The following is a 15,736-nucleotide window of genomic DNA, read 5'->3' as shown; positions in this document are numbered from 1 at the left end:
CCTCCAAATTTAAAATTTTGAAAATCAAATTAGAGAAACAACAAAAAAACCCTATTGAATTCATAAAGCAAGGAACTGTTTAATTTTAAGACTAATAAAATGGAAAATCCACTAACTAATTTGATAAGTGCTATAGAAAGGTGAGCCAAATTGCCAATATAAAAAATGAAAAAATTCATAATAGATAAGATGAAAGAAAAGAAATTGCTGGAAACTCTTTTGTTTGAATGAACATGCAGAAAAAGAAAAGATCATGTTGCATGCAAAACCATACAAGAAGTACCAAAGAGTAAAGGAAGAAACAAAACAAAAACACGCCCAGATGGACTGGCAAGTGAATTCTGTGAACATTCAAATAAAAATTAATTTTAAATACATGAATTAATTACAAGAATAGAGCATGGCATTTTACCAACTCCTTCTATGAGACAAATGTGGTCCTGGTACACAAAGCAGAGAGAGAAAAAGCAGAGAAAACTATAGACCAGTATCTCAAACGAATATTTATGGAAAAATATTGAATAAAGCATTAAGAAAGTGAGTACCATAATGTTAAAAAATGTGTTCTTTCTTACCAGTTTGGCTTTAATTCCTGAATGCAGTTTTTCGACATTAAAATTGCTAAGCATAATACTGTATTAATTAAAAAAAACTATCATGATTATATCAAGAGTACAGAAAAAGTTTGTGGCAAAATACAGCACTCATTTATTTTAATACTAAAAAGCCTAGGGAATTGCTTAAAATAGTAAGTAGTACCTATTTAAAACTAAGAGTTAGCACTTTTTGTAATGGAGAAATGCTAGAAAGATTTCCATTAAGATCAGGGGTAAAATAGGTTCCTTTCATCTCTGGAATTATGAGCCTGTGATAGATTATTACCCATCATTTGCGATAATTTTAGAAATGCTATCTGTAATAGTAGTAAGACAATAATAAGTATAGTCAAAGAGGGTATAAGCCAATTTTCCTCATAGATGGTATGATTTAGTTAGTGAGCACTAGACAATCAAATTCAGTAACAAATTCAATTTCAGTAAATTAGCAGGATATTAAAAGAAAAAATCCTAGTCACTAGACTTACTTTGTGTTATTTAACAAATCCCACAGGGGGTGATAAAATTCCATTTAAAATAATTTTTGAAATCTACAAAATATGTTTGAGAATCTTTCATCCTAGGAATAATAAGTACTTATAGGAAAACAACTGTAAACCCCTCTTTACTAAAGAAAAAAGGAGTGAGGACACTATTTGATTTTAATTTTTCACAGTTAGATCATGCCAGTATAATAATGTTGATATTCCTTAATTTACAGTTTCAGTGTAATACTAATCAAACTACTAAGGGATTATTAAAAATAATTTTATACTAGAGAAAATAATTTATCTGTAAGAATGGAAGGCAAGTAATTCTAAATAATGGAAAAAAGCTGGTGGAGTTGTACTTTAGCATTACTAGACATCAAACTTGACTGTAAAACAGTAGTCTTCAAATCTATTTGGTATGGAATTTAAAAAAATAGAAAATTTGTTCAGTGAAACAGTTTAGGTTAGTAATTTGCAGAAGCAGTTAAGTGTAGTATAGTGTTAAATCTATGAAGAGCTGTTGGGATGAAAACTCCTTGCGAGATACTCCTGAGAAGACTGGAAAGCTTTGTACCATGCTTGATACATAGTCTGGCAGAAATTATGTGTATACTAGCATTGTACAAAGCACAGTAAACCCCAAATTCTATGATTAGAGAAAAAGGGAATTAGATACTTTTTATAGCTCTGGTGAGAGAGAAAATTTCTTAACAAATTGAGGGGATCATAGAATATAAAACAGACAATTTCAGTTACATAAAATCTAAATGCTTTTGCATAAGCAAAATCAGTGTAGATAAAATTAGAGGAGCATAGAATTAGAAGAGGTAGTCCAGGACCCATGAATGACCTCCTTATCACTTTCGTTGGGTGAGTCTTTCTGTTTTCACCAACACTGACTTTTAGCCAACTGCAATCAGTGTCCAGACAACTCAACCATATCATCAGTTCATCTTGGGGAAAAACAAGAAGAGCCAATTGCCAGGCAGGTCAGAGAACCATGCTGGAGGTATCCCATGACCCCTTTACTCTGGTGCCTTGGAAGTAATCATGCTGCTCAGGCTACCAGCCCTACTTTTAGAGTCTGGCCGTATTGACTGTTGTCCACAGGCGAAGCTCTTGTAGAGACCTGGCAGCTGTAGCACTTAATTACAAAGGAGTTGCAGTGATCTCAGATCCAAAAAAGAAAGTTCTTGTCATGGAAATCCTCAGTGTCAGAAATGCCTCTCCTTTATTACACTTAAGAAGATAATGATTACTTTCCTTCTGGGTCTTGTCTTCTTACTTTCTCATTTGTGAAGTACATACTTCTCTCCTAAGAGCAACCTGGCTGTGACAGAGGCCTGGGCTTGGAGTCAGGAAGGCCTCAGTTCAGTTTTGACCTCAAACTTTACCTTTTGCCTCAGTTTCCTCAACTGTAAAATGACAATAATATTACCATGTCCTTCCCAGTGTTATTGTGAGGATCAAGTAAGAGAATTTGGCATACTGCCTAGCCCTTAGTTGTCACTTAAATGCACTTTTCCTTCCTTTCTATTGTTTCTGTGACTCTACATATTAAAAGTAAGATTTCCAACCTTTCCATATGAAGAGCCCCTTCTCCTTAAAAACATTTAGTTTAGTAGTTTTTTTAACTTTATGTTTCCCAGTATGTCTCTACCTCATTACTCTCTTGAGAGCCATCCCATATAACAAAGTATAACAAACAAAAGTATTAAAAATCTTTTCAGAAAAACTAGTCTTTGTAATAGTGGTTTGTTTTTGTTAATTCATTTTTCCAGTCTTATTTTTAAAAATGGGACTCTTTTCAGAGCCTGACTCTCTACTCAGGGAAACAGTGGGGCCTTGTGTGGTCCTGATCTATATTATCTGGGGCCCAGCAACTGCTTGTTTTAGGCATCAAGCACTGGGTTTTTCAGGGACTTAATGGATGGCACTGGCCACAACTTTTAGAACTTTTAGGACCTTAAGCAAACTGCTATTGAGTGGGCTCTCTCTGACAGCCTGACCTGAGCTGTGCAGACTCAGTGTCTGAACTATGCTGCTGTAAGCCCCAGTCCAGGTAAAATAGCTCAAAGTTTTCTGAGCTGGCCTTATTCTGGCTACAGTTCTGCCTTGGTGACTCTTTGTTGTCCCAGTTTTGACCTGGGTTGGAAAAAAGTAGTTTCTCTTTGGATTTCTCCTGTGGCCCATAGTTTAGGAGCTATTTTTTAGAGTAACTATTTTACTTAAAAATCACTGGGAATTGCAACTAAAAAATAAGATACACAGGCAATGGGGCATAGAAATTTATCTTGCCCTACAAGAAAGGAAGGGAAAAGGGGATGAGAGGGGAGGGGGGTAATAGAGGGGAGGGCTGACTGGGGAACAGGGTAACCAGAATATATGCCATCTTGGAGTGGGGGGGAGGGTAGAAATGGGGAGAAAATTTGTAATTCAAACTGTTGTGAAAATCAATGCTGAAAACCAAATATGTTAAATAAATAAATTTAAATAAAATAAAAAAAATCAACAAAAAAAAAGGAGGAGGTAAAAAAAAATCACTGGAAAATCACAGATTCTTACAGTCAAAAAATCTTTGATCTTTTGGTATCCCAGGAGAATCAGCTACAGAACAAAAATGTGCATAGTGATAGGAATGTTCCCTCTAGTAAAATGAACTTTCCTGCTGACTGTGCAGTGATCACATGGATTTACTGAAATGACCTGAAATGAAGAATTTGGCTGTTATTACATGTGAACATGCACAAAAAATTAAGTTATTACTCAAGTATGAATGTTTTCATTTTTTAAAAAAATGCCAGATGCTCTGCTCTTATTTCATGAAATCAAATGATACTCAGGCTGAAAACTGGCCCAAATCACTTACAAGATTGTTGTTTTCCTTGTTAAGAAAAAAATATTCTGAGTGAATCAGTAACTCCACTTGGTGAATAATTATCTCTCCTCATTCCTCAGTAGTGGTTTGGTAACATTCACTGTTCAATGATTAATGAATATAGAATTAGATTTCTAATAATCATTATTTCAGAGTACTATTAGGTTTTATCAAGTACTTTTGGACCTTCTACAAAGTTCTTTAGGAAAAAAAGTTTCTTTTTCTCTTTAAGAACACTGATATTTGTGTGTTGTGGAAATATATAGACTAATCCATGTATGTTTAGAAGGATTTCATACTGACTCTGTTAGTGAGCCATTTTGTATTTCTGCTTTTCCAAAATAAATAATACACATTAAAAATTAGTTAAGGGGAATATTAGTATTTGCTTTTTGAACTTGAAGTGACTCTGATTAGTTAATTCGGGAAGGAACATAATGTGGTTCACATAGAGGAAATTCTCCTGTTTATTGATGGGCATTAAAACCAAGTTGCGCTTTACTTAGTTCTTGGAGAACTTTAAAAATTGTTAAGTCAGAAGTGCATTGTCTGCCATCTAATTTTTGTATTAGAATTTTCCTTCTTATGGTAGAATAACTCTCAAAATCAGAGGTGTTGTTTCTAAGGCTCTGTTACTAGCTTGGTTTTGAATGAATGAAGGAAAGATAATTTATCAGCCATTGTTGTGCTGGGCACAGTGCTAATCACTTGGAATACAAATTCAGCAAAGCAAGACATTCCTTGCTTTTAAGATCTAACATTCTGTTAGGGGAGGACAATATATATAGAAGTGTGACCAAGGGATTGTTTAGCCTGGGATGTCACAGAGGCAGTGATTGGAATCATGGGGCAATCAATTGGCATGCCCTTTTGGTAGGGGATAGAAATTAGTTGAGTTTTGGCTAGAGTGCAGCATAGTGATCTGGAGGTGATTAAATATGTAAACTCTCACTAATCAGGATTGGGTTGTCCCAGGGTGAATGTCTAATTATCTCTGGGCCTCTTGTAAAATAAGATCTAAATGTTTTCTATGTTATTACCTTTAAACTCTGAAATTTCTGTAATGCCATGATTTTGGAAATACAGGATATATAGTAGCCATACAGTAGGTAGAAGTGTGATTCCAGAGTTATGTAACTGAGTGCTGTTTCCATTTGAAAGCAACCTGGACTCATGCATGAATTTTTTTAAGAGAACTCTTACTAATTCAAGTACTGAGCTACTTGTGCACTGCTCTCACAAGTATAATCAAACTTAGGAATCAATTAGAATACTTTAGATGTGCATGTCACTGGATCACAGGCTCATAGACTTAAAGAAAAGGGACTTTGGAGACCATCACATCCAAATCCCACAATATACAGAGTGGGAAACTGAGGCACAGTGAAATTAAATGACTTGCCCAGGGAGCAAGGAAGCATTTGAGACAATATTTGAGCCTAGGTCTTCCAGATTCCAAAGCCTTTGCACTATTCCCTGTCATGCTGCTTTTTCGTATGTTAATGTCTGAGAAAAGCTCATCTACACAGGTGCCACAATAAATCATGATTAACAAATGCAACCAAGGTAGTTTTCATATCTGAAAAACAATGTGTTCAAGGAATAAACTGATTAGAGGAGAGAAATTGGAAACTGAACAAGATATGTGCAAAAAATTTTCCGCAAGACAATTATTTTTGTAATAGGAAAAGCATGTTGTATTTTGAAAAGTTCTTTAAACAAATACAGAAATAGGAGCTTTGACATGTATGTTTTTTTACATATCCAGTTTTTAATTACAACCCAAGAATTTGACAAATAAGAAAACTTATCATAATTTTCCTTTATCAGCTATTCTGACTAATCATTGGAAATTCGCATCAGAAAATAGACTATTTGTTGAGTATGCACTTTATTTTTACCTGATTAAGATACTGTGGACAATAATAAAATCATGGCAAATTTTTGTAGATAAAACATGCGAGGGACCGCTAGGTGGCGCAGTGAATAGAGCACCAGCCCTGGAGTCAGGAGGACCTGAGTTAAAATCTGGCCCCAGACACTTGACACTAGCTGTGTGACCTTGGGCTAGTCACTTAACCCCAATTGCCTTTCCTTCCCCCCTCCCAAAAAAGAGCAGACAAAAAAAATTCAAAAATGCTTATTTTTTTTTATTGACAGATGCCTTTGACTTATGAAATCACTCTTTCTTTTCTTGAAACTGTAGTTCATTAGAATTTTTATTTTAAAATTATTGTTAAATGTATCTGTCTTTGATATCTTTCAGGAAACTAAAGAAGTCTTGATTTGAAAATCAGTATTTAGTTAATATTTAAATTTTTTTTTAGACACAGTCAATTCACATCATTTGTGGTAGTTAGGTTCTATAAAGTTGCTGTGAACACTGAATAGTGAATACTGAACCATTGTTCCTAGGGGAGATACCAGGAGATTTCCTGTGAAACTTTGGTCATAGCATTTACTTTAGCATTTTACAAAGTGCCTTCATGAAAAGATCTGTGAGTTTCCTCTTCCTTTTTCTGGGCATAGTGTATTGTTGATTCATTAATATTGAACACATGTGTTTTCCCTGTAAGGCACATCACAACCTTCTTGCTCTTAGGAACAGTGGATACTATTTTAGCACTAATCATGAGGGTTTTTTTAAACAGTGAAATCATCAACAAAAAGCACAAAAATGCAAAAATTGTGATATTAAATAGACCTCAAAAAGGAAATTTGTTTATATTATGGGAGCTGAAAGAAGAATGAAGAGAGCCCTGTGTACTGGATGACTCAAAATTTTGCCATTCTGTGCATGTATGTGAAAGCACCAGGTATATCGATTTTGAAGTAAAATAAATTTTAGTTTCTAGGCGGATTGGCAAATCTGGAATCTGTGAATCATGAGGATTGACTATATTAATATTAGTGAAGTCAACAACTTAAGAAGCGTAAGTTCTGGGTATATGAAGAAACCCAACCCATGCTCATCCTTCAAGGAACTCACAGTCTAATACACAAACAACTATTTATAAATGACACATACAGGATAACTTAGAGGCAATCTCAAAGGGAAGTCACTAGCATTAAGGAAGAATGAGAAAGGCTTCTTAAAGCAGAAGATGAAATTTTACCTAACTCTTGAAGGAAGCTGTTGAAGCCAGGAGTCAGAGATGATGAAGGAGAGAATTCTAGACATGTCACCCACATGAAAATACACAAGACTTTGGAGGTGGAATGTGATTTAGGTGTAAGAAAACTGGAATGGTAGGCTGGAACCATGTTGTGAGAAACAGAGAGAGAGAATGAGGCTGGATTTAAACCTGTGAAGATGTGCCTTTCTGTGTTCTATCCCCTGTGCCTCTGGTGCAGGCCCTCTGTACTATTGTAATAGCCTGCTAGTGAGTTTCCCTGCCTCAAGTCTCTCCTCACTATAGTCCATCCTCCATTTAGCCACTAGAAGTGATTTTCCTAACATGCAAGTCTGATCATGTCCCTGCCCTACTCAAATGCATTGACTTCTTGTTGCCTCCAGAATCAAATACACAATCCTCTTTTGACATTCCAAGCCCTTCATAACCTAGCCTTTCTTATCTTTCCAGTCTTCTACACCTTACATCTTACCATGTATTCTTTGATCCAGTGACAAGACACTCAGTCTCTCTGCTCTGGCATTTTCTTCCCATGCTTGGAATGCTGTCCTTCCTCATCTCTGCCTGCTGGCTTCCCTGGCTTTAAGTCCCAACAAAAATCCTATTTTCTGTAGGAAGCATTTCCCCAACCTCTCTGAATTCTAGTTCCTTCCCTCTGTCATTTATTTCCTATTTATCATATATATGTGTGTGTGTGTGTGTGTGTGTGTGTGTGTGTGTGTGTATTTAGTTTGTATGTATTTATTTGTTTATTGTCTCTCCCTATTTGACTGTGTGCCGTTTGAGGACTAGGACTGTCTTTTGCCTCTTTTTGCATTTCCAGTGCTTAGTACAGTCCTGGCACATCGAAGAGGCTTAATACAAGTTTACTGATTGACTGTTACAGTCCAGTTGATCTCCAAATAAAAAATCTTTTCTAAACACACCTGACAAATTATCATCCAGCTTTTACTTAAAAGTAGACGGGTAACCCCTAACACTTGTGACAGCTTACCACATTAATTTTGCTCAGGTACATTTTTTGTCATTTTAGTGAAATAGGTGCAGTTTTTTGCATTGAAAACTATTTCAGATGAACTTTCACTGGTTATTCCCTCCAGCTCTAAATATATGATCTGATGACCTATTAATAAATATCATATATATTTCCTTTACTTTAGCTTCTGAAGTCCTTTATGGGAGAATCATGGATAGGATGATGTCGTAGTAACTTTTGGCACAGGAAAGGGTGTTTGTGTGTACATCTTTTTTTATTATTTTGTTGAAATGGAAATTTCTGTATTTGCAACAGATACTTAGCAGTGAACGTAACTTGGTTAAACACACGCAGTTATTATATAGTAAGTCTACGTGCATTTGTTTAGTATTTTCTTATTGTTACTTGTCAGCTTTAGAAGTGGATGCAAACCTAAGAGTAGGAGTCGTTTACCTTAGATTTTACCGATAAAATTTGAGAACTTAACTAGGTTTCAAAGATTTTTCTTTATAGGCCCATATTTCTGCTAAGCTCTTTTTACTGTTGTGCTGTAGTCTTCCTTGTGTCGCTTCTGGTAGCTAGCCCTGTACTGTACATTTATCGCTGTCATTAATCTACCTTGGAATAGGGAGTTTAATTCCTATCAGTGATTCTACTTTAAGTTTTCATTAGCACAGCAGTTAAATTAATAGAATCATTTAGATTACCCTTTGGAAGCTATAGTTTTGTTTAATTTTTGGAAAATATTTGAGGATTAAACCCTTTGACCATCTAGCAGTGATTATCTACTCAGTAGTCTGAGTGCATGTATCAATTTTGGAACCCTTAATTTTTTGGATAGAACTTCATTGTGTGCTTTTACATTTGAATGCCTCATAAATATTTCCCAAGAGCAATTTATTTTTCTAATTACTTTGAACAGCCTCTGCTTTACATAGTGCTTCAAGTGGTTTTCAGTAAATCAATTCAAATGCACAGCTGTTTGAAACTTTTCTTTAAGTTACTGTAATTCTCCTGTGACACCCAGAAATACTTACTAATTAGCCTATTTAATAATACCTTGTATAAGACAGCCATCAGGCCTTACTGGATAAGCCACTGGTCTGGAAGTGGAAAGACCTTGGTCCTAGTACTTAATCACAGAAAATCTAATTACAATAGAGACTTGACATTCTAGTTCTGGATACATTTGTTTTCCCTTATTTTTTATAAAACAATCAAAACAAAAAGCAAACAGAAAACTCAGCTTTTTTTTTTTTTTTTTACTGCTATGAAACCCTGACAGCAACCACAAAGATTAAATATAACTTGTTTGTCCTTTGTGCTTGAAGACTAGTGACATCACGATGTGGGAGTCAAGGTATAGTGTGTTTGACTGTGGCTGACTAATCTAGTACAAGCTCAGAAGGCTGTACCATAGGTCGGGCGCAAATAGTCTGTTTGAACATTTGGTTTGGAGATTTCTCTAAATTTGCACATATCATGTTTCCATTGTTGTGCTGAAATTCTGTTTTGCCTATAGAGCACAGCACCTTCTTTGAGGCAGGCATGCCAAGGTGGGTAGTCTTTTGCATCTGTCCTTGTGCTGCTTTTTCCAACCTCTGTGTGAGCACTTTACTTTTGCTAGTTCCCTGTAAACTAATCTTTTAGGTAAACTTAGAGTTGGCATTCCGGTTGTGGTCAGCTCATTGGAGCTGTGCTCTCCACAGTAGAGTTTGAATGCTTGGCAGTTCAGCCGGAGCGAAGACCTCAGTATCTCATACCTTATCTTGTCAGGTAACCTTCAGAATCTTCCTAAGATAAATAATATGGAAGCAGTTTGGTTTTAGGGCATGGCGGTGGTAGACTGTCCAAGTTTTACAGATATACAACAATGAAGTCAGCACAGTGGTTCTGCAGATCTTGTCTGGTATGCAGTCTAAGACTTCTTCTCTCCCATGCTTTCTTTTGGAGACTGAGCTAGCTCTAGCAATGTGTGTATCAATTTCATCAACTCTATGTAAATCCTTGGAAAGTATACTGCCAAAGTAAGTGAACTTATCCACAATATTCAAAAGAAATCCAGTAGATCTGAAAGAGAGAACTCAGTAGGTACTGCATCCAAAGAGCAGCGCTGAGCGAAACAAGGCTGGCAAATGAAGGCCGCCTTACTGAAGTCAGAACTGGATCCGTGTTTTTCTGGAGTGGCTGCTGTAATGAGGAGTGCTGTGAAGTTGGCGTAGGTTTTGCTATCAGATCTAATCTAGTCAGTAAGCTTGTATGCCTCCCACAAGATGTGAATAGCAGGCTCATGCTATTGCAGGAGACCCGATGAAGTCAAAGAAAAATTTTATGAAGACCTGGAGACCCTCATCATCAATGTGCCAAAAGAGGACAAGTTTATAATTCTAGGTGACTTTAATGCCAGAGTAGGCACAGACTATAGGTATCTCAGTGAATCTTTGAGAGGAAAGGAGTTGGAAACAGCAACAGTGGTGGTTACTTATCACTGAAGACTTGTGTATCTCACAACCTCCTCCTCATCAACACTGTCTTCTATTTACCTAAATACAGTGTTGTGGATGCACTGGTGTTTAATAAGACTACATCATTGTGAGGAGAAGAAAGAGGCAGGCTGTGAGAGTGAGGAAGGTGAGGTGTGGTACCCAGTACTTGATTGAACATAGACATATCCTCTCCAAGGTAAACATTCACATTCAAAAAAAATGGTGGGCCCCAGACAAGATGACTATCAGGATGACTTTTGCTGACCTGGAGGGAAAGCTGAGTCAGCACACTGTGGACCAGAAAAGGAGTAGGCACCTTTTGGAGACATGTACAGAAATCAAGATTGGTTTGATGAAAATAATGGGGAAATTTGGAAGCTGCTAAATGAAAAACAAGAACTCCACAGGGTTTACCATCTGGATAGTTTTTCCTTCTTGAAGAAGGCAGCGTTTATAAGTGTAACTAGCCTTGGGTTGGATTACCGTAAGGTTTTCATCTATTTGCTCATTGCCCTGTACAGTAACCTATGCTTTTCAGTACGTAGTAGAAACAACCAGCTCACTATCTAGCCAGTCCCTAATCACAAAACCAGGGGTGGGAAACATGTGGCCATGCAGCCATATGTGGCCTTCTAGGTCCTAGTGCACAGCATGCAGCCATATGCGGCCTTCTAGGTACAGCCTTTTGACTGAATCTAAGTCTTACAGAACAAATCCTTTTATTAAGGGGATTTATTCTGTGAAGTTTGGATTCAGTCAAAGGGCCATACTTGAGGACCTAGAGGGCCACATATAGCCTTGAGGGCACAGGTTCCCCACCCCTGTGTCTATAACTTTTGTTCAGAAGCTTGTCATTCTGCTCCAATGGGATTTTACTGTTCTGGTGACTAGGAGTCTTCTGATTTTGAACACATTTTCAGTCATATATCTGATCTCTTTTTCTGTTGTTCATTACTCTGTTGGCTCTTGACTAGAAAGGGTATGTTAAAATAATATAATTTGAGCTTATAGGGAAGTTAGATAATTTAGTTCAGCCTTCTCATTTTTCAGGTGAGGAAACTGAGCCCTAGAGAGAAGTGACTTACTTAAAGTCACACCAGTAGTTATTGGCCAAGATGGAGATGAGCAGAAGTGAGAATAGCCACAGAAATCAGAGCTTTATCCCCATCTTCTTCTTTCTTCAGGATTCATCACTTCTTTATCTGGTGTCCTGAGCTTTCTTGTTTCTTGGTATGGGGAGCGAATATGATCTTTGGAGGTTTAGCTACATTTGGCCGGTTGGATGTGTACAGTCTGCTCCCATGACTTAGTGGACCAAGGACAAAGGCAAGGAATATACTGTTATTCATTACTTACTCTAAGAGATTTGGTTTGCTTTTTTTCCCCTCTCTAGTATTTTTTTTTTTCATTCTAGAAATTTAATTACAGCCATGTAATTTTTACTCTTGCATTTTCTCAATAGTTTCTTCCTTATATTTCCCCTTTTCCTTTCCTACTTGGCGAGATTTGGCTTTTCGCTCAAGGATCTTTTTGCGATCTTTGTCGAGCTTTAGCCTTGTGATTACCACCTTGCTGGGATGAATGCCCACATGGACAGTGGTACCATTAGCCTTCTCCCGCTGCACACGCTCAATGTAGATCACGTATTTCTTTTGGTAAACCTGGACCACCTTGCCAATTTGCTGACCTTTGTAGTGTCCTCGAACCACCTGGACTTCATCGTCCTTCCGGATGGGCATGGAGCGGACGTTGTACTTCTGTCTCAGCTCCTTTGACAGAGGGGAAGACATGATTTTCCTCCGTATGTGGGAGGGGGCATTGAAATGCCTCTTGCGGTTCTTGCTTCGGTCAGAGGTCACAAAAGGATTGAACTTCATTTTGACCTCAGAGCCACCGCAGAAGAGAAGAGGCTGAGGACCAATTCCGCCTTCTAAAGAAGGCGGGGAAAGCCATAACATCCTCTCTAGTATTTTTATGACAATACTACTTATCTATATATTGTAATGAATCAAACTTTTTCTTATCAAGCATTCTTTGGTGATCTCTCCTATCCTCATGTTTTTTCTTGTTCTCCCAACTCTAGAGTTATCGGATCATGGAATTTTAGAGTTGGAAGATTATTTACTTTAATTTTCTTATTTTATTTGTGAGAAAACTAAGGATCAGAGGGAAGTGGACTTAAGGTCACAGATTTGGAATTTTAATCTAGGCGTCTGACCCCAAGTTTGGTGTTACTTTTATACCATGCCAAATGAATACTATATGTACTCTCCTCAGATATTGGTGCCTAAAGTTGGAATCTTTCTCTAAATGTAGACTAAATATAATCCCGTCTTAGTGTAAATTAGTTTACTGTTATACCTGTCTTTCAACTTGAAGTGAATACTCTTTATTATGGGGAACCATAAGGACAGATATGGTGCTTGGAAAGTGTTTTAGTGCTAACTTTAACACATTATTGTATGGAGTTTATAGCATGGACTATTAGAGCAAAATTCTCTTATGTTGCGTTTTGACGACTTAGTACAGTCAGTTTTTCTTTAATGTCTATTTTTAAAACTTGAATTTGTTCCAGCAAGATAGAGTGAATTTTGAGTTCATCCAGATTTCATACAGGAGAAACAGCCACAACACAGAAAACTGCATCCAAACACCTAGGAATACATGAAGGAGGGACTGGAAATGCTCCCTCTTTACACGCAGGAATATAAGGAGACAATGAGTCACGCACCTCTCCCTATCTTATGTTAAAGATTTGTCTGATCTCGGATAATCCTGCTTCTGCTACTTCATAATAACTCGCAAGCTGTAATCTTTTTGATGCTGACTTCTACAAACAAACTTCAGGTCTTTTTCAAGGTTTGTTGGTGTCATTTAGTCATTTCAGTCTTGTTTGACTTTTATTGATTCCATTTGGGGTTTTCTTGGCAAAGATACTGGAGTGGTTTTGCCATTTCCTTTTCCAGCTCATTTTACAGATGAGGAAGCTGAGGCAAACAGGATTAAATGAATTGCCAAGGGTCCCATAGATAATAAATGTCTGAGTTAGGATTTGAACTCATGAACATGAGTTTTCCTGATTCCAGCCCAGTGCTCTATGTCCCTTATTTCATGTATGTCTGATGCAGTAGGAGCTGTAGTAGAAGAAGGGTTGATCCCCAACTATGTATTCTACTCCCTCCCCCTTCGGCCATGGATATAGCCCCCATCCTGGTCCTGGAGTTTGTAGCCTGTAGCCATCTTTGCTAGCTGGGGCCCCTTGGGAACCAGGTTCAGGTAGAGTAGCAATCACTGTATATTTCTTAAATATTTAACATGTACAAAACTGTGTCGCTGTTTTTATTAGGTTTCTATTCCGTGTGTGTGTGTGTGTGTGTGTGTGTGTGTGTGTCTTGGAGTGCTATCTCAACCCCATTTTTCCCATTTTGCCTGTGGGGAAGAGAAGAGAATAAGGATTTATATAGCTCTTACTGCACACATGTACCAAGTGCTTTTGCAAATATTATCTTATTTGATCCTTACAACAACCCTGTGAGATAGACACTGTTATTATCCGCATTTTACAGATGAGGCAAATAGAGGTTAAATGATTTGTCCAGGATCACACAGCTAGTGTCTGAGGCCAGATTTGAACTCAGATGTTCCTGTCTCCAAGTATATCTCTAGTTTATTAATAGCTTGTGTTGTGAAAGTGTATAAAAGTTAGTTTTCTGGAATTGCAAATATATTTTCCCAGAGAAGCCAGTTCACAGGCAAAGTGTTTTAGTTCCTAGACTAGCTTGTGAAAAAGTTTACTGAGTTGGTCTCATTCTAAATCTGAATGAATGAATGAATGAATGAATGAATGAATGAAAAAAACCATTTCTTAATTACTCTCTGCCAGATACTGTGCTAAGCTAAGCCCTGGTGTTACACAAACAAACAAGAGCATTCCTACTCTTAAGGGAACTTGGGTTCTAATAAGGAAAGATACAAAAGGTACAAGGGAGCTGTATAGTTTGGAAATGAATGACCACATGTTACGTGCAAGTCTAATTATAGGCAGGATAAGGTGAAACTCATCCTTCAAAGACAAGGGTCCCAGGGGCAGGAGGACCACAGTTCATGTGGTATGGTTTGGAAATGGCTGGGCCTGGCTTGGGGCAAGGTAAAGTAGAGGCACCTACCAGGGGCCATAGTGCCAGAGAACTGAAATTCAAGGACTGTTAGTGTTATGGGAGAAAAATCTCCTTTTCGAGTTCCGTATGGTACGTAACTGCTACTGAAATACATCTGTTACAGCACAGAAATTAGAGAGGTTACATCCTAAGTTTTATTATGTTTAAGCAAAGGTTTAGGCTTCAGGAAAAAAAGAAAACCTGAACAAAGATTAGGATTCTAACAAGACTCCTTAGAGACAAAATTATATCAGAATGAAAGAAATAATTATTTTATATATTGCAATCTTGTACATTCTTTTAGGCTATAAAAGTTGAAAAAGACAGATTCATAATCCCATGCTTCCTTCAATGTCATAAAAGTTGAACAAATTTAGTTAAATAGCCATCATTTTGTGTCCCCTAAGGTCCCCTAGTTAAGCAGACTCTTTAGGTAAACTAAGTCAGATTACAGATTAAACTACATTTAGAGGGTTCACAAAGGGCTAATTGAGAGGGGAGATTTACATGCCTACAGAGTATGTGTCAGATGAATCATTCCTCAAGTTAGATTACCTGGTCTCCCTTTTTGTCTCTTATCTGAGGAATGTGTGAAGCTTTAGCTGAATTTTCCACATCCCGAGGGACAGATTTCAGCTAGCTTAGCAACCTCCTAACTAGGAGAAATGGCCCTGATTTCCCCCAAATAATAAAAAGTAATAAAAGGAAATCAAAGCTGGAAAATTACTATCGCAGTAGTACCACACCCTGATACTTGTTAAAAGTTGTTAAAAGTTTATTGAAAATATTGATATTACATAAAACACCACCCTAACACTTCTGCTTTCTGAGAGGCAAAACTTCAAGGAAAACTGCTTATGCTGAGAACTTTAATCAGAGCCCCCCCTTTCCGTACATCAGTCTTGAATTATTTTGATAAGGAAACACATAGGCATAGAATTCCTTCAGTATCAGGGGCTGCCTGCCACTCCTGCACACTGGAGTCTTTTTTTCTTTGATTTCCTTTTTTTTTTTTGTC

General features: G+C 37.2%; 2 protein-coding genes across 4 annotated transcripts in view; one reads left to right on the top strand and one right to left on the bottom strand.

The window, feature by feature from the left end:
• The window catches only part of NCOA3 (nuclear receptor coactivator 3), a 218,276-nt gene that overhangs the window by 133,035 nt on the left and 69,505 nt on the right, over positions 1 to 15,736 (top strand). The window lies entirely within an intron of this gene.
• On the bottom strand, positions 11,957 to 12,459 carry LOC118841764 (60S ribosomal protein L26-like). The gene has a single exon (XM_036749366.1). The coding sequence runs from the start codon at positions 12,436 to 12,438 to the stop codon at positions 12,001 to 12,003; it is 438 nt and encodes a 145-aa protein (XP_036605261.1). The 5' UTR covers positions 12,439 to 12,459; the 3' UTR covers positions 11,957 to 12,000.

The sequence above is a fragment of the Trichosurus vulpecula genome, chromosome 3 (assembly GCF_011100635.1).
Source record: "Trichosurus vulpecula isolate mTriVul1 chromosome 3, mTriVul1.pri, whole genome shotgun sequence".
Lineage (NCBI taxonomy): Eukaryota > Metazoa > Chordata > Mammalia > Diprotodontia > Phalangeridae > Trichosurus > Trichosurus vulpecula.
Note: the sequence above shows the minus strand (reverse complement) of the source record. Positions and strands in the feature narration are given on the sequence as shown.